The 26099-nt window shown below is 36.3% G+C and overlaps 1 protein-coding gene across 1 annotated transcript in view; it reads left to right on the forward strand.

Annotated features, from left to right (window-relative positions):
- CNTN5 (contactin 5) overlaps positions 1-26099 on the forward strand; it is a 551533-nt gene that overhangs the window by 350317 nt on the left and 175117 nt on the right. Inside the window, exons 4-6 of the mRNA XM_065730018.1 lie at positions 642-851; positions 6330-6453; positions 9672-9847. Of these exons, the coding sequence (XP_065586090.1) occupies positions 642-851; positions 6330-6453; positions 9672-9847 (510 nt within the window). The remainder of the gene's footprint in view (positions 1-641; positions 852-6329; positions 6454-9671; positions 9848-26099) is intronic.

A 26099-nucleotide genomic window follows, 5' to 3' on the forward strand; every position in this document is an offset into this window, starting at 1 on the left:
AAAGGAAAAAAGAAAGTTACAGAGATTAAGTAGAGTTGGTTTTGGCATATATGTGTTTATGGGAGAGATATTTCTCTAAACATGCTCTTGGGCTTTTTAGCTAACTCACTTGACTTGCAGAGTAGCATGGAAATAAGAAGCATATTTAGCTTCCGCTGGTGGTTCTGAACTGCAAATACAATGTAATCTAAGACTGTGATGGCTTGGCAGACACTTTCCTACTAGTGCCTCAATGTAAAAAAAAACCAACACAATAATTAAAAAAATATAGAAAATTTATATTACCAGAATTAAGAAATTTAATAAATTTATATTCTTTTAAATCTGCAGGGGAATTTTGTCTCTTAGATCTCTATGTTGCTACCCATTTCTGTCTAGAATCTGAGTCTAACTTGTAGTCTAGGAAGTTTATGACATTCCTTTCATAAATAAAGGAAAGGCTCTTGACTAGTCTGTTTTGGATTTTTGTTTCTTTGTTTGATTGTTGTTTTTAATTTTTGACATACCCAATAAAATAAAAAGATATTTTCAATTCCATCCTTGTTAATACCTTTTTTACTGGATAACTAAATAGTCTGCTTACCTTTATTGAATGTTCACTTCTTGGAGCTGTTTGTTTTTGGTATTTATTTTTTTTCCAGAAGCTGTTCCTGGCCTCCCTACTTCATATGCTGCTATTCTAAGAATCAAATCTGGTAGTTCATCTTTAGCTTCATCTAATTCAAAGAACAGACCACGATTAAGCAGTCCTTCATTAGGAAGCGTACCTTCACCAGGCTGGAGAGGAGCTGCACAACCTTATCATTATCCAACAAACCTCTATCACTTTTCAGAGGCCTTCAAACATGATGGTAAGCCTAGTTTACCTCTCTGAAAAGCCCATGCTTATATTTGGCCAACATGTTTTTTCAAAAGCAGCATATTTTTATCAGTTTTCCTTGGTAATTCTCAGACATAATTTTGAATTTAATTAAATATGACAAAGTAGAACCAGGAATCTTTCCCTTCATATTCTTCAGATTAGCCTTAAGGATGCCAGTTAAAATATTCTTTCTTAAATATTGCTATGAAGCACTGTTTTATACAGTATTTGTCACATGAAAATAGCAAGCTAGTGATTTGAAACTACATTAGAGCACAACTTGATATTTAAAATTATTATACTGAAATTTGAAAACAAAAATAATAAAATGCCTGTCCCTTTTATATATTTTTTCCCTTTGAATTTTTTATTATTTGTTCAAAAAATGATGGTAACATTAATGATGAATAGTAAATCTTTTAATATTACTTTTTTCTAAATTACTTAGTTTGCATAGTCAACTCTGTCCTACACATGCATGTATAGGTACTCTTATACTCTTACTCTGGAGACCAAAGAAGTAGAAATTGGTAGCTACAAGGCAAAAGAAAGAAGATTTTGTGAATATAGTACATTCTGTAACTATGAAGAATCCTAGGAGAGTAGGTCCATCAATTATCACTTGCTCTACACTCAGTTTTGTAGATAAAGACAGTTGAACAAATGGGAAAATCTGAGACATTTGAGTACCTTGATTATCTGAAGCACCTGTGTGGCATAGACATGGGTATGAAACAGGACATAAAGATCATCATATCTCAGGCAAGGAGGGATTGAGAACTCTGTGGAAGGAGACTAGATTTCTCTGTAAGATATTCTACGTCATCCCTGATGGTGAGAACAGCTCTACTTTGTCAACTGAATCCAATTTATTATTTAACCTCTCCCAGTTCATGATATGGAATATTTTTTTTAATATGTCTGAGATAAATATTTATCTTTAACATATAGATAACAGAAAGAAATTGTCAATCATTAGGTATTCCATGTAATTAAAGTAAGATAAGTACATTTATTGAGCTATACTCAGTCTTGAGGCTTATACAGGATTTTAAATGTCTTGAAAGATATTTTAGTTACTTTTCTGCGAGTTTTCTGTGATTTCTGATGGAGTTAAGTGAAGTTTAGACAGCACGTTCTAAATGAGAAAATGGTACAGAACTCTGTGCTTGTGTGTGATCATTAGGGGCCTGCTACAAATGAGAGGATGTTAATTATGTGGACGGGGAAGGTATTTTATGTTATAACTGAGCAGTAGTTTGGTTCAAATATCTAGTGTATGACACGCACTCAGGTTTGCCAGAAGAAAAGGCAAAACACTTTTATAAGCAGCCTAAGTACGTGTGTTCTCAAGTGATTTAATCAGTTTTCCAGAAGACATTCTCAGAGGCCTGATGCACAAGCTGAGTCAAATTTTAGTAGAATGTGAGTGCCTAGTTCTACAACATCTGCTAGGTACTCTTGGAGTATTTAAGGTACTTAAGTAAGGTATGGGAAATTGGTGGCTTTTATAATAAAAGTCTAGGTGAGAAACAGGAATGGTTACCTTTAAAAATTTTAAACTGAGAAAAATGCTTAGTATGTATGCTAAATATGGCTATCTTTTTACAGACTTGCTTAAGATAGAAAGAAAAAAATAAGGTGTGGAGTTTGATCCCTCCTGCATACACACGTGACTCTTGTTTAGGAGCATGGGTGAGAAAAGCTGATGCTTCTCAACATAAACTCAAACCCTGAAGGGTTCAGAAAATGTACATATATCAAACGTTGTAACACCTTGAAGCCCACCAGCTCCACTTGTGGACAGGTAGCGCATCCACTGGCACAGAGTATGGTCCAGCTGCCAGCAGGAGGCCCTACAGCATTGCTTCAGTGGCTGGGAGGTCTGTCATCATCTGTAGCTGCTACATCAGAGCAGGGCAGGGCTGGCATACACTGTTTTTCTTTTGTTTTGTTCAGAAATCTATTTTATCTAAAAAAAAAACTAACCATCGCCATGGTTACTTATGAGACAAACATATACAAAGTATAAAAGCACACACAATCTCTGTGAATATTAATCAATGTGTAATTATGCTGTAGATGGAGAAAATCATATTTAGGTTTTTAATGGTGATTAAATATGTGTTTAATATGTGGTGCAATACTCCTAAAAGAGAAATTAAGAAATTCCCAGTTGTAATCAGGTAAAATTAATGTAGTAATCCACATCAGACTGGAATCCTCAAACAGAATGCAATCAAGCTCTCTTAAGTATTTGAAGTTAATGTATATACAACTTGGAATTCCTGGATGACCGAATATTCCCAAATAATACACCAGGACTGGTAATTAAATTAAAAGCATTTATACTACTCAAAAGTTCACAAGATGAAAGAAGTTGACAGATGAAACTGACCCATTCCTAAGAATCCTGATTAACACCCATACTGATCACAGACAGATTTTCTCTGAACACTTTCGGTTTTAGTCTATGTATTATTCTTTCAGAGATGATGTCTGCCTCAGAAATAATAAGACAAAGATAACGGATGAGGAAGATATGGTGTTATTCAAAGCATGAAGTGAAACATAACTGAAAATTATTAAGCACTATGAAGATAAAAGAATTTCCAGAATTTTAAAGTCACTCAATGCATCTCAATGCTGAAAAAAAATGTAATCTCTTAATAATAAATTGAATATTGAAAATTTTAAAACAAGATTATGATTCTTTAGTTATTTTCTTTAGTATGAAAGTGTTGAAAACTGCATATAAGTAATTTCTATTTAAAATAAAATCTGATGATTTGGTAAGATGGCAAAAGACAGCAAAAAACCTATTAAACTTTTCCTGAAAATTCAGATGCTTTTTCTACAATGCCGTAAGTCTCTGTATTATGAGTAGTGCATTATACATTCATATTTTAATTTATTCTTGAAAAAAATATATGTATTTGTTTGAATATTTATATATATTTGTTTTTAAAGATTTAAGCCAATTGAATCACCAGTTTGCAATCCTGAATCTCATACCACCATGAAGCTGCAAAATTAGCAATGTGCACTGGCTACTGAGAAATGCTCTTAAATTTCACAGTTTCAATGTAACTTTACACTCCTTATACAGAAATCAGAATAGAGATATCAAATGGTGATCTAGATCAATTTAAAAGAGGTTATTTTCTATTTTCTTCAGCAGAGATGTTGGCTAAAACTTGTGCCCATTGTTGCTCTAACTACTGAAGACTTCACGGGGCTCTATCTTACTTGATCTTTAGTAGCACTATGTTTATGAAAATTGATAGTTTTCTTTTTAACTATAAGCCATAGAATGGTTAAATATGAATGAGACTACATATGTTTGAAAATATTTTGAGGATATTTTTGTACCTGAATTTTTGCAACTTCCTTTTATTGCTTTTGAAATACAGAGCAGGTATAGAGCACTGAGAATTTCCAGTTTCTAGACTGTCACTGGAGTTTAAATAGAGATTGTATTTATAGGCTGCCTGTTATGACTTATTGCATATCACATACCATAGCCCCACTGCATTTTATTTAATCAGACAATTATTTAGTTTAATAATTTAAACTTTGTTTAAGACTAGGCTTTTTCATTAAACACTTTGGTCTCTTCATAATAGGACTATTTCTTCAACTATTCAGTACAGATGATTTTGCTGGGAAGCAGGTTAGTCAGTTTAGCTAAAATTGATGAACAGTCTAATCTTTTATTACGTCATTTTTGAGACTCCAAAGAATCTCTTCCAGAATTCCGCACTCCATCTGAAACACAGATAAGCAACTAACTCCCTATTTACATCTTTCAGAAACAAGACTTGCATGCACTGAAGTTTCTCTACTACTTTTATCTTACTGCAAACAGAAGGAAAACACTATCTTTTTATACTTCATAACAAAGGTATCCAATTGGCTGTGACCGTTCAGAACACTGGTCTCTTTCCAAGAGGTTCTCGTATTTCTATGAAGAACACCTGTATCAATAGCGACACTATCACCTAACTAACACTGCAGTATTTTCTTTCCTTTCTAGCAATCTTAGAGTGTAATAAAATATTTTATCTATTGGATCACTTGCAGGGAGAAGATAAAACCATTAGCCTTCATCAATGCTCTCTGATCATGCACCTGTTGATCTGCATTGTCTAACACCTACATCTAAAACGAGTATTTAATTTTGTATTTGTTAAACAATTCTTGCTATTTCTTTAATTGAGGGTGATGACTGTTCTGATAATATATGTGCAGATCCAATATTATTCCTATTAGATGTAATACATACAATGCATTGTACCCATAAAATGAGGTAAAACTGTTTCTCCCATATTTCTGGCAGGCTGGGCATAGTGACTACTTCCCTGCTCACTCAAATCTCTAGGCTTGTGCTCCAATTTTGATGAGTATTTTGTGTTTAAGTGATTAAAGAGTTCGTAGCGAGCCTACAGACCCCCTGGTTTCCTATTGCATATTGAGCATTAGTGTTTTCCAGACTTACATACCATGAATGCTATATTTACAGCCTTTCACTTTTCTGAAGATCACACTTCCCTCTAGACACTATGAATAAACAGGACTCATAGGTATATTCTGTGCTACACATTCAGCTTTTCTTCATCAGAAATCTAATGAGGATATGAATGCATACAAACATTAGGAAAGACAGTGAAGTAAAATAAAATCTTAGATTTTCATATATATTATTTACTAGTAGAAATCAGTTACTGCCATTAGTTTTATAAATGATTTTTCTTAGTAACTCCTTGATTTAAAGGGGAAAACCATGTCTCAGTTCTCTGTGATATGAGCTGATGAGGATTTTTGTTTACCTTACTGTGTATAAGCATCATTTGCTCATTTTTAACTCTCTTTACCTGCTGTATGGGAACTGTTAGGTCACAGCTTGAACCAGTGACTGAGCACCTGGTAAAGGGGTGTAGTCAGCCCTGGGAGCACAGGTGGAAGCTATTCATCTGTGCAACTGGGAGGGTCTATTCCTCCCTAACCTCATTTAAGGGATGACAGCCAAAAGAGAAACGCCTATACTTGGAGATTGCTTCCTTTGGAGTGTTTGGTAAGCCTTGAACTTTAGGAAGGGGTAAGCAATTGTTTCTTTATTAGCGGACTGTGGCTTCTACCTTTCTTGGGTGATCTGACACTGATTTAAAGCAGCTATATCTTCTATCACCTACCTTTATAACCGAATGTTAGGTTTTGGACAGAAATATATCTGTGAAGTAAGCCATTTTATCTGTTATCCTATATGATATTGTTTCACTGTGGAATTAAAAGGATTCTTCTCTTGTATATATATTTCTTTTAATCACTGCTTTTTAATATTACATCTGAAGTAATGTAGTTTAAATCTATGCAGAACAAAGACAATTTTGCATATCAAAACTTTATGAAATCTGTAAAGCGTTAGCTTCTTCAGACTTTCAAATCAATATCACTTCTGTTTCCACAGAAAGTGTTGATTATGGACCGGTGTTTGTCCAGGAGCCAGATGATGTGATTTTTCCCACTGATTCTGAAGAGAAGAAAGTGTCTCTGAATTGTCAAGCTCATGGAAATCCTCCCCCCACTTACAGGTACATGCTATAGAATTTTTGTGTAATTTTAAGTATATTTACTAATGGTGCCTACTCACAGGTGGGAGTAGTATGCTGCAGACTTCTTTTTCACTTTCCACATCTGACTGTTCTTATAATTTTTACAAAATACATGTGCTGTAGAGGAGTTTGGAGAACATACAGTTAGTTACTCTGTTCCAGACAATATATATCTTCTCACTCTTCACCTGCAGAGTGAAAATAAGGACTCTATTGCTGTCTTTTGTCTTATGTAGAAATCATCAGTTCTGTGTTTCACTTGTAACTATTAAAATTACTTTTCTTGTGGATTCTTTAGCATTCTGGATGAATTCCACATAAGCTTATTTGAATCATGAAACTTCCATATTAATGGCAATAAAATTCAGAGGCTGTTCCATCTTTAGATATCCACGATGCAAGAGCAAGGATTCTGTCTCATTGCAACTGATGCGATTCATAAAACTGATTTCATTTATGGTACAACCTTCTTAGATGAGATAGATATGGTTAGTGTAGAACATGGGAATAGGAATGATTCTGAAGTTCTTCAGACTGGAATTGCCTGAACTTATTAGCGTGAGACGAAAATCAGTTTTATATTTCTCTCTACTGATATTTCTGTGCTATTTCTATTATGTGTTATTTATTACATCAATTAAAAAAAAAGAGCATAACTAGTGTCTTTTAAATAGCTATTAGGCAACTAAATGTAGCAAGCATCTATGAGGTAAAAGGTACAAATCTTGAGGAAAGTGGAAAGTCTTGTTCTCAGCCCTCTCAGACAATCTCGTCAATACTAGAATCAGAGAATGGTTTGGGTTGAATGGTGCCTTTAAAGATCACTTAGTATGGCACCACAACCTTGCTATAGTTAAGGACAATTGTTGTGAAGATACTGACTTTAGAAAATCTATCCTTTCTAACTTGGTCCAACCATTTTTATGTAGTCGCAGAAGAATTCAATTAACAAGTGCTTCAAGCATGTTCCTTTAGGTCTTGGAAGTCTGCAGAGAAGGAGACTCCACCACCTCTCCAGGCTGCCTGTTCCAGTCCTCTGTCACACTCACTGTGAAGAACTTCCCACACACATCTGTGCAGAACTTCCTACGAATTAGTTTGTGACCATGTCCCCTCATCCTATCACCACACACTGCAAAAAAAAGTCCAGCCTCATCCCTTTGCATCTCTGTCCTTAGATATTTATAGATGTGGATCAGATCCCCTCCAAGTCTTCTTTTTCCAAGGCTGAACAAACCTAGGTCTCGCAGCCTGTCCTCATAAGGCAGGTAGTTCCATGACCTTTATCATCTTTGTGATCCTCCACTGTACCATTTTGAGGTCATTCCTGTCTTTTTTGGTACTGGGAGGCCCAGAACTGGACACAATACTCCAGGTGAGGCCTTACCAGGGCAGAGTAGAGGAGGAGGATCACCTCCCTTGAGCAGCTGGACATGCTTTTTTTTAATGCACCCCAGAATGCCATTGGCCTTCTTGGCCACCAGAGCACACTGCTGGCTCATGGCCAACTTGTCATCCACCAGGGCACCTAGGTCCCTCTCCTCAGAGCTCTGCACTTGCAGGTTATCCCCAACCTGTACCGGTGCACATGGTTATTCCTCCCTAGGTGCAAGACTCTACACTTGCTCTTGTTAAACCTCATCTGGTTCCTTTCTGCCCAACTCTCCAGCCTGTCCAGGTTTTTCTGAATGGCAGCACGGCCTTCTGGCATGTCAGCTATTCTTCCCAGCTTTCCAACGTCAACAAAATTGCCATTTCATTCAGAATTGCTTGGAACATATAGCCAGTTAGATATGAAGCTCCTGAGAACTGAAGTAGTGTTACAGAAGTGTTTTTTGTTTGTTTTGTTTTTGGGTTTTTTTTGCATTGAATTTGACTGAATATAAACTAAGTCAAGTGAACTATTTTGTTTCGTGTCCCAACTGCAAATACTGAAACATATAATTTTGACTTTATCTGAATGTTCCTCATTTCAAGATCAAATTATTTTTCACTTTTATTGTATATGTGCAAGTTTATTTTCTCTGCTTTTTTTTAAAAATCTTAAACATTTCATAGATTGTCCAAGATAATAGTTTATTCCTCTTTAGCTCTTCTGTCTCCTTTTAAAAAATTTTGTAAATCCTGCAGATGTTTCCTTAATGTCCTGTGCAGCATGAAGATAGTGTCATCAGTATTCCACTTTTCTTGAATAATGCAGGACTCCTCTGTGATCAGAAGTTTAGTCTTGATTAAATGGTCAAATGGTCCATCTTTATTCTGACAATTCTGACTTCTGCATTACGAAAAATTCAGAGTTACTTCAGCCGACTTCTGCTGCCAATAATTCATTCACCATGAATGTTAACAGTACAGGGTGAATTGGTAATCATTCAGTTCCTTTCAAGTTGCCTCTGGAGTCCAGACTTTGTCAAGTTCTTCCAGTCTTTGCTGAATTCTGGCAAAGCATGAAAGTGCTTGGCAGCTTCCTGTGTAAACTTAAAAACTGCTGTATGAGCAAGTAATGAAGGAAGTATCTGCATCTCATAATAGTAATGCCATGTGGCACTTTTCATAGAGATTTCTGATACCTGGTACTCTGCTTATATCTCCTTTGAAATATCAGAATCATTCTTTTAACAATTTTATTTTCTTAATGTGAAAGCGGTTTTTAAAAAAGTTTTCTCATATGAATTATTATTCTTTGAGATAATGCATGCTCCCCGGAGATTATTCCTGAGCACTGAAGTCTATTGATATGCCTCCTGTAATATTTTCTCTTTTACCTAGTAAGCTATTTGAGGCTGTGTTGTTTCAGACTTCACAGATGAGATGAATGATGCTTTTCACTAGAGAATATCCGTTCTCCTTACTCCTTCAAAACAACAACAAAAAACGTATGGATCTAATGATAAAATATGAATTGAAACTTCTTTTTCTATAGGCATATTATATGTATTCTTGACTTCTGAACATATTCAAAGTTTTGAAATACCAAAACAAAGAGAGAAATCAAATCCTCTACAAGTTTTCAGACACCTGCTGTGCAGCCTTCATTCAAAGTTTTGCCAAAGCACTGGTGTACTGCACAGTCTGGAGTACTACACTGGAGTACTACAGCAGTCATCCCTAGTGATAGCTGATGCTTTCATTTTCTTTATACAAACTTTTGAGCCTTCTTTTGCCCCTAAAATGTTCATGTTTTTTTTTATCCTAAGATGGCTTCGAAATGGAACTGAAATTGACATTGAAAGTGATTATCGCTACAGCCTAATAGAAGGAAGTTTGATCATTAGTAACCCCAGTGAGATGAAGGATTTTGGACAGTATCAGTGTTTAACCACCAACGTGTTTGGTAGTATATTAAGCAGGGAAGCTGTTCTTCAGTTTGCATGTGAGTAACAATTTTTTTTTACCTAGATAAGTCAGATCTTTATGGTGTTTGATAAAGTAACTGATTTCAACATATTAAAAATTACACTGTCTACTGATGTTGCTGGGTGATGATCTCAGAACTGGAAATTAAATGTTTAGTAGGAGATCCGTTTTCCCTGGATTTTTGACTTTCAGAGCCCTTTATCATTTTAATTGTGTTATGCTGAAAAAACATCTGTCTTCTGTTTGATTGGAGAGTTAAAAAAAAAATAGGATACTTTTTTCTTAAAAAAAAAAATAAAGAGAATGATACATAGGGTGGAAGAAGGGTTTTTTTTTGTTTGCACACCTGCCTTTCTAATTGTGAAATTTCTTATGCCACAGTAACATGAATGTATTTTCTCCTTGCTAAACTATTTACTTGGGATTTGAGATGAAGAGTTACCATGCAAATAGTTTAGTGGAGGAATGCAACTGGGATGATCTGAGCTCAGACAATGTTGCGGAGCTTATGAGTGAGAACATCTTATAAATACAGAATTGTAATAAATTCATAATAAGTGGAATTTCATTCAGAAATTTGTGAGTAGATGTTTCAAAAGGACAACTTCAAACTCAGTGTGTACTGGAAGTATTCAAACTTCTACGTAGTATAATACTCTGTCTTCAGCTCTTGTAGTTCTGCAAGATTTTGTTCATGATGCTCTCTTCGAAGTTTTATAATTTCAGTATATATTGGTGAACACTCAGATGTGAACTGTTCACTTCTCAAATATAATATTTTAAAATGTCATAAATTCATTTTATTTTGGAATTCCAACAGCTAATGTGTCTGTCTTCTCTTGATGTTGCTTTTCTTTCTTCCTGAGCTTCTAGCCCTGTTTACTGTACTCTTCCAGTATTCAAGTCTTGTCTTCCTGCATGATGCCTTTCTGTATAAATACTGAAGTAATTTATCACTTTCAGAATAGGAACACTGTCTCTCTAAATTCAAATTCCACACCTCTTGGAGACTACATGTTCTTTTTTTTTTGCTCTTATTAAGCATGATATTCTGATATGCCCAGAAAATTATCTGATGATTATCAGACAGAGACAGTAGTAATATGCAGAAGCTCTACATTCATTACAGAGCACAACCTGAAATATTTATCACTTTTAAGAATAGCACAAAATTACTCCTATTGCTGTTGAAACAGTATTTGTATCGTGCAGCAGCTCACAGTGTTGCTGATGTTACTGTACTGTAAAATTATAGCTATCAGAAATATAGCTCACACAACTGTGCTATAGTAGATCAGATTTAAAATTATATATATATTTCTCTGTGATTTCAGCTTTAAAATATCTTCTAAGACCTTTTTCTTGTATTTGATTAGAATGTTTAACTAGATTTGTCTTAAGTGATAGATCACTTTATATTCCCCAAGATATCAGGAAGAAAGTTTAGATTGTCTTCCAAAGTGCTAATATTCTTTATTTCCTCTAAGCTGAAGAATGCTTTTTGAAATGCTTAAAAAAAGACTTAAGCTACAGCATGAGGGATATTTTATGAATTCAAACAATGTTATGAAACTTTAATTCATATATAGAAAAAACTCCATATTTTAATTTCAATCTTTCTGATTTAAATGTAAATATTTAAGATCTTATTACATAATTACATATTATAATTACTGAGATTTCTATGAATTAAAATGCAAGATACGTTATTACTCTAAGCCAATTTTGGATAATGTTGTAAACAGATTAACGTTGAATGGATTTTAGTTTCAGTGGTGTTCTTTATTCAGTAATATTCATGGAATGCTGAAGAACCATAAAGAAAATCAGAGACAGATTAAGCAAAGATTAGTTTACTCTGATGTGAATGTAAGAGTTATGCTATCAAAATGTCATATTTCTGATTAAATACTGTAAGACAAATTTCAGTATAGTTGAAATGCGGTCTTTTTTTTTTTAGTATTATTTATTAGAATCATAGAATCACCAAAGTTGGAAGAGACTACATAGGTTGCCTAGTCCAGCCATCCACCTACCATCAAAATTTACCCATATGCCATGTACCTCAGTACAACAACCACATATTTCTTAAACATTTCCAGGGTTGGAGACTCAAACACCTTGGGCAGTCTGTTTCAGCACTTGACCTCTCTTTTGGTGAAGAAACTCTTCCACACATCCAATCTGAACCTCCCCTGGTGCAGCTTGATGCCATTCCCTCTCATCCTATTGCTAGTTAAATGGGAGAAGAGGCTAACATCCACCTCATCACAACTACCTTTCAGATTGCTATGGAGAATGATAAGATTTCCCCTGAGCCTCTTCTTCTCCAGACTAAACAATCCCCTTTCCCTCAGTTGTTCCTCATAAGCCTTGTGATGCAGACCTCTCACCAACTTTGCCTTTCTCCAAACATGCTCCAGGCTCTTTCTTGTACTCAGTTTTGGACACCCAAAGTACAGTACTTGAGATGTGCCCTCACAAGTGATGAGTATAAGGGAACAATCACCTCCCTGCTCCTGTTTATAAGAATATTTCTTATGCACATCAGGAAGCTATTGGCCTTCTTGTTTACCTGAGCACATTACTGGCTCATGTTCAGCTGAGCATTGACCTACACCTCCAGATCAATGTCTTCCAGCTGCTCTACCCCCAGCCTGTAGCATTGCCTAGGGTTGTTATGGCTAAAGTGCAGAACCCAGCGTTTGCTCTTGTCGAGCTTTAGCCCATTGGTCTGATCTAGGGGATTCAGCTTGTCCTGGTCGTACTCCAGCTTTCCTACCCCCGGGAAGATCAAAATTTCCTCCTACTTTGGTGTCATTTGCTGAGGATGTACTCGGTGCTCTCATCCAGGTCATCAGTAAAGATATTAAATAGGACATGCCCTAATATTGACCCCTGGGGAACACCGCTAGTGGCCAGTCACCAGATGGCACAGAGAGCAAAAAGAGTTAAAGCCCAGCCCTCTAGACTTTTCATTACCCAGCAAAGAGAGCATCTGTCCAAGCTATATGCTGCCAGCTCCTCCAGGAGAATAATGGCGGGAACAGTAGTCTTGCATGTACCATTATTTTCAGTAAGACAAAAGGTGTAGCTTTGGAAATAAATTTTGTGAGGAAAAATTCCAACACAGTAATTGGTACCATGTGATTTTACTGACCTCGAACATTTTGGTGGGTGGTCACTGTGGATGTTAAGATCTCTCTACAAGTTATCCTTGAAGCAGTCAAAAGCTCGTCCTTATTTAGTATAATCCAAAAATTGAGTATATATTCAAGTCCTCAATTGAGGTAATTTATAAGAATGTTGAAGAGAAGTTGCCCTAAAATGCACGTGCTATGCTTAAATGCTTCTTTTGTACTGATGCGTAAAATAATTGTCTTTGCATTTTGAAGAGTAATTATTTTGATTATAAAAAGAAATGGCACACAGATCAAATAGGCACTCAAGATCTTGTGTTAAAGAAGCAAAGCAATAAGTAAAATTGCTATCCTGGGCTTCAAGAGAGCCAACTTTGACTTCTTCAGAGATCTACTTGGAGGTATTACTTGGGCTAGAGTGTTAGAAGGTAAGGGACCCATGAGAGCTGGTTGGTGTTTAAAAACAACTTCAAAGCTCAGAATTGGTGCATCCCTGAGAGTAAAAAATCACAGAATGTTGGCAAGAGGTCTGCGTGGATGAGTAAGGAATTCAAGGATAAATGGAAAGGAAAGAAGAAGGTCCATGAGATGCAGAAAAAGAGCATATCTATTTTGGAAGAATATAAGAATGTCAGAGCCTGTAGGGATGCAATAAGGCTATGGCCTCTTAGAATTAAACCTTGCAAAGGAGAGAAGGGAAAACATTTTTTAAGTATGACAACAGTAAAAGGAAGACTAGGGAAAATGTAGCAGGTTTCCCAAGGTGTTGGTGCTGGGTCTGATCTTGTTCAACATTTTAATCTGCAATCTGGATGAATGGATAGAGTCTATATTCAGCAACTATCCTAGTGATACAGAATCACAGAGTTGTAGGGGTTGGAAGAGACCTCCAGAGATCATCTAGTCCAACCCCCCTGCCAACCCAGGCTCCCTAGAGCAGCTTGCATAGATAAGCATCCAGGCAGGTCTTGAATGTCTTTGGAGACGCAGACTTCGTCACCTCTCTGGGCAGCCTGTGCCAGTGCTCTGTCAACCTTACTGTGAAGTAGTTCCCATGCACGTATGTGCGGACCTTTCTATGCTTCAGTTTGTGGCAATTTCCCTTCATCCTATTACCACACACTGAGGAGTCCAGCCTCATCCCTTTGCCTCCTTCACCTTAGATATTTATAGACATAGATCAGATCCCCTCTGAGTCTTCCATTTCTCAAGGCTGAGCTGACCCAGATCCATACAAAGCTGGGAAGAGTGGCTGCCACACCAGAAGATTTGTCAGCAGTTTGCAGGCCAGTTTGACTTGGTACCATGACAATTGAGGCAGGGGACCCACGGGCCCGTGCCCTGGGGAAGAGGAAGGGGTAAAGGGAAAAAGGGAGAAGGGAGATGGGCCTAGAAACAAAACAGCAGCAACGATCTGAGGAGGAAAGCTAATTTACTAAATAAGATATCAGAAAGCAAAATAACACAACATAATACAATATAATTGGAGTTGAGGTTAATGAATCAAATAAAGTGAGCAAGAGAGAGAGTGTCCAATAAACCGAAGGCCTTATGCTAATGCTGAAGGCAACAAACTGTTGAGCTCGATCTTGAAGTGAAGAGACAGTCCCGTTACTGCAGACAGCTTTTATCTTTCCCTCTGGGCAGAAACATAAACATATAAAGCATCGCACAGTCCTCTGGGGAATGTAGTTCTTCTCTTCTGAGACAGGCATATCTGTAACTATCAATGATCCATGGAGCTGGAGCATTAACTCTTTAACTCCCACTACACCATATGATGTTATGACATGGAATATCAGTAATATAACAAAAGTCATAAAACTGTGATAAGGCTGTACTACCGTTCAACAAGACCTGGACAGAGTGGAACGTTGGCCAGGGAGGAACCTCATGAGGTTTAACAAGAGCAAGTGTAGAGTCTTGCAACAGGTTGCCTCAGTACAGGTTAGTGTACAGGCTAGTTAACCTGCTGGAGAGAAGCTCTGCAGAGAACTATGTGGGCGTCCTGGACAACAGATTGGGCCATGAGCCAGCAGTGTGACCTTATGGCCAAGAAGACCAATGGTATTCTGGGGTATTAACAAGGGTGAAGCCAGCAGGTTGAGGGAGATCCTTCCCCTCTAGCCCCCTGGTGAGACCACATTTACACTACTGTATTCCATTCTGGACTTCTCAGTTCAAAAAGAGATAGGGTTCTCCTAGAAGGAGTCCAGTAAAGAGCCAAAGAGATGATAAAAGGGCTGGAGTATATCATATCAGGAAAGGCTGAGTGACCTGGATCTGAATGAGGTTCTGAAAAATGTTTAGAAATATCTAAGGGGAAGTAGGGAGCAAATGGAGGAGGCCACACTATTCCTGGTGATGCGTAGTGATTGGATAAGGAGTAATGGCCTAAAACTTGAACAGAAGAGCTTCTGAGCTAAAACATGGAAGAACATTAAGGATGATGGAACAACAGATTGCCCAGAGAGTTTGTGGAGTCTCCCTCTCTGGAGATATTCAAGACATGTATGGATGTCTATTTGTGCAACATGTTGTAGGGAATCTGCTTTAGTAGGGGTGTTGGTCTCAATGATCTCTTGAGGTCCCTTTCAGCCCCTGTGTTTTTGTGAAATAGCTTCCTGTGTCACTGGTGATTTTTATGAAGTTAACTGCAAAGACCAGGTATGTGTACCTAAAGGTCTGTTTGATCTAAATTTCTGAAAAAATCTGCTAAATTTCTAAATTTAGAAAAAAAATTCCTCTATTTTTCTTCTTTTAGTTATTGCTTATTTTCTTATTTTTCTCATACCCAAAGTTGTGCTTTTTATGTAACTGAGAAGAGAGAAAATAAAAGCATGTTTCAAGATAAGTGAGAAAGAAATAAAAGCAAATTTTTTGACAAAAATTTCATTTGTGTCTAGTAGAATTTTATGCAGGAAAATGGAAAGCTGTTGTGGTTAAACCCAGAGTGAAGAAACACATAGGCATTTACTTACTTCCCTCTCTAAGTAGGATAGGGAACAGAATCAAAGAAAAGAATCTAACTCATGGACTGAGATAAACATTACTTACTAGAAAGGAAAAGATGAAACTATAACAGGTATGATATTTTTAATACATGTAAACATATATGTGTATATGCTACCTGCTTTAAAAGCTGTACCTTCTGTTTTATTATGTTAGCCTATGACATCAAAGGCAGATGCTGGCAGTATGGTAGTCAAGGCTGAACCTTCCACCAATGTTCTATTTTGTTGTCATGCAACACATGACAGCAGAAGGCAATCTGACTAATGGTCTCTGACATGGAAGGGAGAAAGATGCAGAAGTGTGGAACTGAATTCCTCCATACAGTAAACATAACAAACGTTAACATTCATTTCCACTTGCTGAATGCATATAGGAAACAAACATTTGTGAGCACAGTGAGACAATGGATTATGTGTTTCAGTAGTAGTTACAGGAACAGTAGATAGCTTCCACTGCCACGAATTTTTGTGCGTGTGGCACGCAGGCTCTTGTTTATTGCTGGCAAAAAAATACGTAGTTAATGATGGTGACTGTTGAAAATAGTATTTTGTAGCTGAAAATTTGCTCTGTTAAATTACTGTGTCTTTGTATCTTATATTTTCCATGAAAATAATTTAATTTATAATTTAATTTATCAATGATGGTTGCTTTATGTACCTGTACATCAGCTAAAAAGGAAGTGTATCTCCTACGTGACTAAAAAAATACAGTTCTGATTGACTAAATACATCTAATTTTCTGGAGAACACCTTTTTGGTTTGTTTGTTTGTCTTTATCTGTATAACAGTTTGTTGCAGCTTTGGTTACAACTTTGTGCTTAACTTCACCACATGTAGAATCTCTCCATTCCACTAGGTCACAAAACAAATCTGATTTTATTCATCTGTGGGTTATACAAACTTTCCCATGTCTACCATCAAAGTTTCAGTTAAAAAAAATGAGAAAGAATAGTGGGAAGTAAAAGTTAGAGGAAAGGTTTTCATTTGTCATTTATGAAACTCCTCACTGTAATTTTATTAATCTGTTCATCACTGCTACTTTATATTATTATTATTATTATTGTTGTTGTAATTAAGTATAGTTGTTAATTAATCCCGAGAAAATAATTGATTTGATTAAAATTTGTGCTTTAATGAGCTACTGTGACTGCTCAGTGATGTACAGAATAAGAAGTTATCCATCCTATGGAAGTATAAATAGATTTCTGGGGAGCCTATGCACTACACATTCAATCATGGCACACTTCTGACAGTTGACTAACTTTAACTTCCTAAGAAATAAAGTTAATGACTACTGTTTTCTTTTCTGACATCATGCTCCCTGGACATATTTTTGGATTTGCTCCATGATTTCCTACTACAAATTAATATGTAAAGAGTTAATTTAATTACTGCCTTCTAGAAATGAGGAAATGGTTGAATTCTTATGTTAATTCAAGAATACATATTGTAACAAAATGCTTGATCACATTATGATATCAGCATTTCTTTCTAAATCACTCAAAGCTTAACAGTACAAAAGAAAGTTGAAAACAAGTTGAACTGAGAAAATAAATTAGAATACTACTGCTGTTATTTTATTTTGTTAACATTCCTATTAATTATGTAATACAGAATTTTGCACTGCATTGTTCTGAAGTCATCAGAGCAATGTGACAAATGTTACCATGTCAGTTAGGGATAGAACTACAATTGTAGTTTACACAGTAAAACTGGGATTTATCTCTCTATAATTCCAATTACTGTTGCTAGGAAATTTCTTGGAAATACAGAATTTTGTAAATGACAACTGTGACAGTGGATAACCTCCACTGCTGCAGAGTTTTACAAACATGGAATGCAGGTTCTTGTTCAACATTGGAAAAATGCATGGCTAATGATGGTGGCTATGTTGAAAATAGTGTTTTGTAGCTGAGAATTTGCTCTATCAAATATTTTTATTATGTTCTTGGTATATGTTGTAGTTTCCATGGAAATAAATAGATGGGATTACATTCAGAGTGACCTTCATAATTATCCCATATTGAAATATTTGCATAATATTTTATGAATAGATAGGAAGATCTATATGCTTAAAATTAAGCACATCCTAACATTATTTTTGGTTGTTCAATATGAAAATTTCTAAAGTGAGAGAGTAACTAACTTGTGTGGTTTTTTCAACTTACTGTCATTATGAAAGAAACATGATAGGGTTAATTAAGCCACATGCCATCATTTCTTGATTCAGAGATTCACAGATACAAATAAAACCTGCACTTGAGAAGTCACCATAAACTAGGATAACAACATCCAGTCTTTTCTGAAAGAAATGGTAAAATGAATGAATATTACTTCTCTTGTTCAAATTTCCCAACAGATCACTAATGAGTACTGACAGATAGTAAACCTTATTAAGAGAATTTAAATGCATTAAAGAATGATGTCTGCTGAAAACTTCAGGAGTAATCCCAAGGTTTTTTCTTCTACTATTCCCTTTCCACACATTGGTTCCTAATGGGATTCCATGTTTGTTTAAAGGATCCCTGGTACTGAGACCAAATCATATGTAATGGTCCACATCCATGATGTTGATGCTGTAAAAGCATTAAACAAATCTACTCATAAATTTTGGTTTAGACTTTTTCCATCCCTTCTTAATTCTCACGCTACATCTTGATGTTATAGAATGCTAGGGATAGACATTTTAAGACAGGAGATTTAGTTTGAAGAATCCCAGGTAGACATTAGGTCATGCTGTAGGATGGCATTCAAAAACATGAGAAGGCTATACTAACCTGCATTGTGCTATGGAGATAGGCTATAAAGTGAAAATACTAGACTATCCTCATTTGCCTTAACAAAGGTAGTTACTCTGCATATGTTCTTTCTAATAGAGAACTCCTTCCTTCATCTGCTTGACTTTCTGTGATGAAATCACACATGATTTCAGAAGGGCATTTTGTCACAGCTGAGAGTCAAATCTCAGAAAACTTTAAAGCAGCAACTCAGAAGTTTTAGTTCTTTTGGAGGGTGGTATCAGAATGAAATCTGCTTGAAATGTTGAGGCCAAGTCTCTAATTACAGATTATACATCAATATAGTGCAAATTTGATTCTCATTTTAATAGGTTACTTGCTTCAGAAAAGGGTATCAATACTGGTTGTACTCCATTGAGCAACATTTATTATCTCATTCCATTTGAATAGCTCAGAGGCAGAAATTAATTGATCCTGGTATCCATCAAACACCAGAAATTTATAATTATTTCAAAGGATTCAAATGGAAATGCTGTCAGGTTCATTTGTTGCTACATAAGTTTTGATGTCAAAAAATATAAAAAGTATTCTGAGGTTTAAGATCTTCTCAGTCTTAAAATCTCACAGTGTACTTTGTGTTCTGTGGAAGTATTAATAGAAATCAGTCATGTAGGGAAACACAGTTTGAAATGTAATTACAGCAATCATTTAAAGATGCATAGAACATCTACTGACTTCTCATTTTAGCATCATGTATTTCTCTGTGTGACTGGAGGGCTCATGTTTAACCTGCCTATAACCTACTTACCCATCTTTCACAATCTAATCTATCACATGAATGAACTATTAATCTTGGCATTTTAATACAAATGACAATAATTAAGAGTAGCATTATTAAGTAGAAGAAATTTTGAAAGGCTGAATGACAATTCTATGCTAAGTCCCTTTGCAAGTTCTAACTTGCATTGACTTTTGACAATTACCATATAGTCTGACTACTTATCAATCTTCCAGGTGTTGCAGACTGTGGTGATCAGTTCTCTGCATTCTTTCAAATTAACTGTTTAATTTGGCTTATAGTTCTTGCATGGTCTTTATAGTGCCACCAGGGCACTATAATAATCCTTCTTTCACCATGTTCCCTTCTTTATCCTGACATAGCTGTATTGTCATTTTCTTGGGAAATGGATTAGGACACTGTCCAAGAAATAAACTTTTCTGACAGGCTATTTTGTTACTCTTTTGTTCACAAACTAATGTATGCAGGTATTAGTGATAGGTCAAGGAAGAAAGAACCACAACACTGAGAAGGAAGAAGAATGAAAAGGACAGGATATTTAATCTGACCTACTCAGGAGTGGCACTGAAGTTGTGAGTTAGACTGACAAATTAAAAGAAATACAGATCAGCTTTTTAGTGAGTTTAATAAAAAATGTATAGGAAAAGAGCAACTTCTGGATTTCTTTAAGTACAGAATAACTTATCGAGCTGATTCTATGCAAGGCATGAGATTTCTGAAATGAAAAGTTATGCATTTAGTTCGGAAATGGGAGAAGTCAGGAATGACAAAAGTAAATCCAGTGATATTAAAATTATAAAACAGGTTCCTGCAACATCCATGAGGTCTACTGATATAGTTTAGTACTTCATTGACATAATTTCAGAAAAATGTGCTGTTCCTGAGCCAATTTGTCCATAGTTCTTTAGGTTATTTTCACTCCTGTTCAAAGCACCATTATAAGTTAATTTAATTATCTATACAAAGGTGAAAATTATTTTCAACAGAGGAGATAGAATCTCAATTATAATGACTATACACTTTTTTCTATTCCTTCCCTTTGAACATGGTAACATACCAGATGCTTTGCATATCACTTATTATGATTATTGTTACAAATCAAGAACAAAATCCAGTCAAGCACTTAGCATAGTTTCTCTCCAGTTGTAATGTTAACATGAGAAGAATTCTCTCGTGATCACCATATGATGATAATGTGATGATTGCCTTGTCCTCAGACATAATAGTCTTAAAATATTGAACTGAAGTAAATGCATACCAGGAAACAAGTTTCTGATTTCCTCCTCACTGATTTAAAGAAAACATCTATCAGTTTGGTTTCATACAACATGCTGCCTATGTAAGAGGGGGTGAATTCTCCCTATAAAACATATTATGATCTGCCTCCATGTGCAAATGCACACACACAACTAAGCATTTTAAGAAAACTTTAATTAGCTTTTAGCCCTAGGTTTCACCAAGCATGGAAAAATGTAAAAATGCCCTCAGGATGCTATAAATATGTAAATCACGAGCCCACCCACCTACCTATACTCCATACACCATACTAATTAAAAGACAGTGCATAAAAGATAGAAACTTACAACACTGTCAAACTACACATTAAATATTACTCTGAATTTTATTAGAGTTGCAAGGTCAGATATCCAAAAGTTAACAGACGGGGCAATTACAGTTTTTTATGTCTTCTGAATTTACTTCTTCTATACATGAGTTCCACAGTCTAGTAGAAGTGGCAAGGTAATTGTGTAAGACAAAAGTGTCCAACATTTTGGCTTGTCTGGGCCACACTGAGTGAAGAGGAATTGTATAGGGCTGCATCAATGAAAGTTGCTCTGAAAGTCATAAACCTTATTTATTTCCAATGGAAACACTAGTTCATAAATTCTCAGATACAAAACATTCTTTTTCAATACAGTCACCACCATTTGCCAAGTATTTTCACCAGTGTTGAACAAGAGTCTGTATGCTGTACACATAACACTTTTCACTGACCCACTACCAATGTTGCCACTGCTGTAACACATCACCCACCACCTTACTGTGCTCACATCCACTGGTTGGTCTTCATAAAAGTTCAGCAAGCATAGATGAATGTCAGAGAGTGCTACATTTTCTGCACAATTTCACATCTTTGCTTCAACCTGAACAGACTGGAGAGTTGAGCAGAAAGGAAGCAGATGAGGTTTAACAAGAGTAAGTGTAGAGTCTTACACCTAGAGGAGGAATAACCGCATTCATCAATACAGACTGGGGGATGACCTGCAAGAGCTGAGCTCTGTGGAGAGACACCTGGGTGTCCTGGTGGATGACAGGCTGTCCATGAGCCAGCAGTGTGCCCTGGTGGTCAAAAAGGCCAATGGCATCTTGGGGTGCATTAAAAAGCGTGTCCAGCTGGTCAAGGGAAGTGATCCTCTCCCTCTGCCTTGGTGAGGCCTCACCTGGAGTAATGTGTTAAGTTCTGGACTTCCCAGTACAAAGAAAGACAGGGATCTCCTGGGAGGAGTCCAGCAGAGGGCCACAAAGATGATAAAGAGTGTGGAACACCTCCCTTATGAGGAAGGGCTGAGAGACCTGGGTCAGTTCAACCTTGAAAAAAGCAGACTCAGAGGGGGTCTGATTCACGTCTATAAATATCTAAGAGTCAAGAAGCAAAAGGATGAGGCTGGACTCTTTTTTTGCAGTGTGTGGTGACAGGATCAGGGAAAATGTTCACAAACTAACGTGTAGGAAATTCCGAACAACAGTGCGTGGGAACTTCTTCATAGTGAGGGTGATGGAGCACTAGAGCAGGCAGCCTGGAGAGGTTGTGGAGTTCTCTGGATGCATTCAAGGCCCGCCTGGACACAAGTGCAAGCTGGTCTATGGAACCTGGTTGGGCAAGGGTGTTGGACTAGATGATCTCTAGAAGTTGCTTCCAACCCCTACCATTCTGTGATTCATACAGAGTTCCATTATTTGTCAGACTGCCCCTTTGCTGCCATCTGTCACATGGCAACAAAATGGAATGGAATACTACTGAAAGGATCAACCTCTACTGCCATACTGCCAACATCACCCTCTGATATCATGGGCCAACATCATCAGGAGGCAGCAGACACTGGGAGGAACCCTTGTAAATTATGTGATGCAGATATTATACATACACAATAAAAGTTATTTTAATGTTTAAATGTTTTTTAATTATTATTATTAAAACATTAAAAAAAAAGAGCAACAACAAAAAAAAGAAACTAGGGGGTTATTTTACCTTGTGAATGTATCATTTTGGCTCAGTGGAAGTGGTTACCGTTCTCAGTTAGTTCTCAAGATGTTTGTTAGAGACTTGATTAAATTTTACTATTCCTTTGCTCCATTTTTGAAAACAGTTCTTCACAAATGTATATACTGCAAAAAAGTGATTACATAAGTGAGATGTGACTGTGAAGTGAGGAATATTCTTAATTGGTTAGAGAGGGCTTATAAAAGTCTGATAAAGAGATTTCATAAGATTTTTGACTACAACTTTATACATTCCATTAAAAAATGTGTGATGTATTTATTTTGACTGAAAATGGAGTTGCAATTAAACCAAAAAATTGATTTTTTTTTTCAACCTTGAAACCTATTCTTAAATTTCTTGAACAGAATAGTAAGTGCAGCTGCATACTTTTCGCTGTTCACATAACTGTTTAGGAAATGTATCAAAATCCATAAACTTATTTGGCATAACTTGAGATAGGACTACACTACACCCCTCCAGTGCCCTCCCAAAGCCCTCTCAGCCCAGGTGAGGTTAATAGTGCACGGACGTTCAATTGATGGTAAATGTGCAATTAAATGTGCAGGGCCATTCTGTGAGATGAGCCACTATCATGATGGTGTGAGATGGACTATTTTGTGAATCATGGCAGGCCACATGTGGCCTGAGGGTTGTGGATTGGGCATGTCTTGTTTAAGATATCTTCCAGTTGAAACTATTCTATGATCCTACGGTTCATTCTATGATTCTATGGCATAGATTTTTTGACACAATGACTTTTTTCTTTTTTTTTTTTTTTAACATTAGACCCCCAGACCCCTTCAGGTCACAGAAAAATTTCTGCTTACTTGCTGAACAGTATTCTGTTCTGTGTTGTTCAATATATGGCCCCCTACCTTCATTATATGAGACTATTTAAAACATACTCTGAAGACAAAATTAATTTCTTCAGAATCTTTTCATAGCACTGATCATTACTGCATCCAAGTGCTTCATGAACATTAATACATTTATTTTTACAACATCCTTGTGAAGTGAGTAGTTATTATTATCTCCTTTTTATAAATGGAAAGCTAAAACATGAGAGATTAATACAAAATATCTAGTACTTTGAAGAGCTCCATTTGAGTTCATGAGGAGCTGCTTTTCCAAAGCATTTAGCAGACCCAGAACTGATCACTTTTCTATTAATCACTCTGACCAATCTTTTTCTCAGACTTTGAATGAGTCGTATCTCAGTCCTCTCTCTGGTTTCTGATCTCTATCTTACTATTGATTAAGAATCTCATTTGTAGTTTCCTCATTTAATGAAAGCATCTATTTGAGTAAGGATAGTAATTTTTTTCTATTTCTCTTTTAGTCTCCTTGTGCTCACATTGCTTCTTTGCATTCTGTTTCTCTGTCTCACAATTCCCACTTCCAGGCTCCTAAACTCAGTTTTGTTTCCTGTCCTGATTCAACACATTCTATGGAATAATTTTCAGTATATTTTCTTCTATTTTCCTGAGAGAGTAAGTTATTAGTACTTATTGTACTAAAACTGCGTCTAACTGAGAAAATATATTCTGTTGTAAATTATTGGGCACCTTAATCATCGTGTTTGCTACCCATTGTCCATACAACGATGACTGAATTTCTTTAAAGTAAACATTTTTTGTAAATAATAATCATATTATCTTTAGATTAAGTTACTTAAATTACTGTTTCATTAACTCTCATAAGCAAACAGTCAAAGCTGAATGACAAACTGTTATAGTATGTTGAGTAGGTTGTTCTATTGGAATTCAGTAACTGGCACTTTCTCTGCTAAATTATTAAATCATTATTGCATAACTCATTGTAATGAAACAGGTGCTCCTTGGGAAAGTTATCCATGGAAAATGATTTCCACCTAAATACTAGACATTTGTTAGTATTTTCTTTACTATCTACCTTTATAGTGCCTACATATGTGCTGGAAGTGATGGAGTCTCCATCCCTGGAGGTATTAAGGATGTGTGGATGAGGCTCTAAGGGGCATCATTTATTAATGGAACTAAGTAGGTCAGGTTGATGTCTGGACTTTTGTGACCTTGCAGGTATTTTCCAAGCTAAGTGATTCTATGATTTTATTTTCTTATCCATAGGATATATAATATTGAATGTATGGAATTCGTATTCACATGTTGTTTTGATTAGATAAGTGTCATCTGTAACATTCACACAAGTTATCTGAGGTACATGTCAGTGAATGCCCATTCAGGTTGGGAAAGATTTCTGTACTTGAAATTAAGATTGAAGTAATTACATATGTGTGTGTGTGTGTGTGTGTGTGTGTGTATGTATATATATATTATATTTTATTTACATAGCCTAGAAGTAAAGTACTGTCAGTGGTTTGTGGGCCAGTTTGGCCTGGTTCCATGACTGCTGGGGTGGGGGACACATGGACACATGCCACGATAAAGGGTAAGGGGGAAAAGGGAGAGAGTAGGGAGTTGGGCCTAAAAACGAAACTGTGGCAACAACCTGAGAAGGAAAACTAATTTGCTGTTTAGTGATGACGTTGGAATGCAAAATAATACAGTATAATAAGATAAGATTTCTTATATAATAAGATTTCTTCCTTGATTATTCTGGTACCTTATAAAATTGGAACCTTCCTCCCTGTCATAAGATTTTCTACTCACTGCCAAATTGGATCCTTTTTACATCAGGATTGGATAATCATCTAATGGTCTGGAAAATCATCTCAATGAGAGCTCTAAGTGATTGAGTTTTATTTGCAGACCTAAGGCAAATTTAAAATAATGTTATGCTATCCCAGCAACTAATTTACATGACTTCTGCTTAAATTATTATGTAATCTCTCTTCTCCAGGAGGTAAAACTTACATCTTCTCATGTAAAAATGCAATCCTCATTCCTATTTTTGGCATCAAATGAAGGAATGGAGAAATGACCATTTTTAAATCTGGTTACAAACATGGCTACTTCCTCCAACCAGTCTTGCCTGGAACCATTTCTGCATGGCTGCTGGGACCCAGCCCCTGCTCAAGCTCAGGGACAAGGCTGATGCTTTCCCTTCTGCAAATTCAACCAGTAGAAAAGCTAACCACGCACCCCAGAGATGTACAGATTCAAATAGAGTAAGACAAGACACTAACATGACAAACTACACAGGCTTTCCCAGCCAAAAGCTACCTTCTCTGACTGGCAGAAACAGAAGTTCAATAATACAGGCACACACAGCACATTCTAGCTTCACAAGCACATCTGTGGATCCTTCATGAACAGACATTGTTTCTCTGTCCCCTACCCACCACACAAGCCCCCTTGCCTACCCCATAAGTATCCT

The sequence above is a fragment of the Cyrtonyx montezumae genome, unplaced genomic scaffold (assembly GCF_038088225.1).
Source record: "Cyrtonyx montezumae isolate F1298 unplaced genomic scaffold, pur_monq_1.0 scaffold_12, whole genome shotgun sequence".
NCBI lineage: Eukaryota > Metazoa > Chordata > Aves > Galliformes > Odontophoridae > Cyrtonyx > Cyrtonyx montezumae.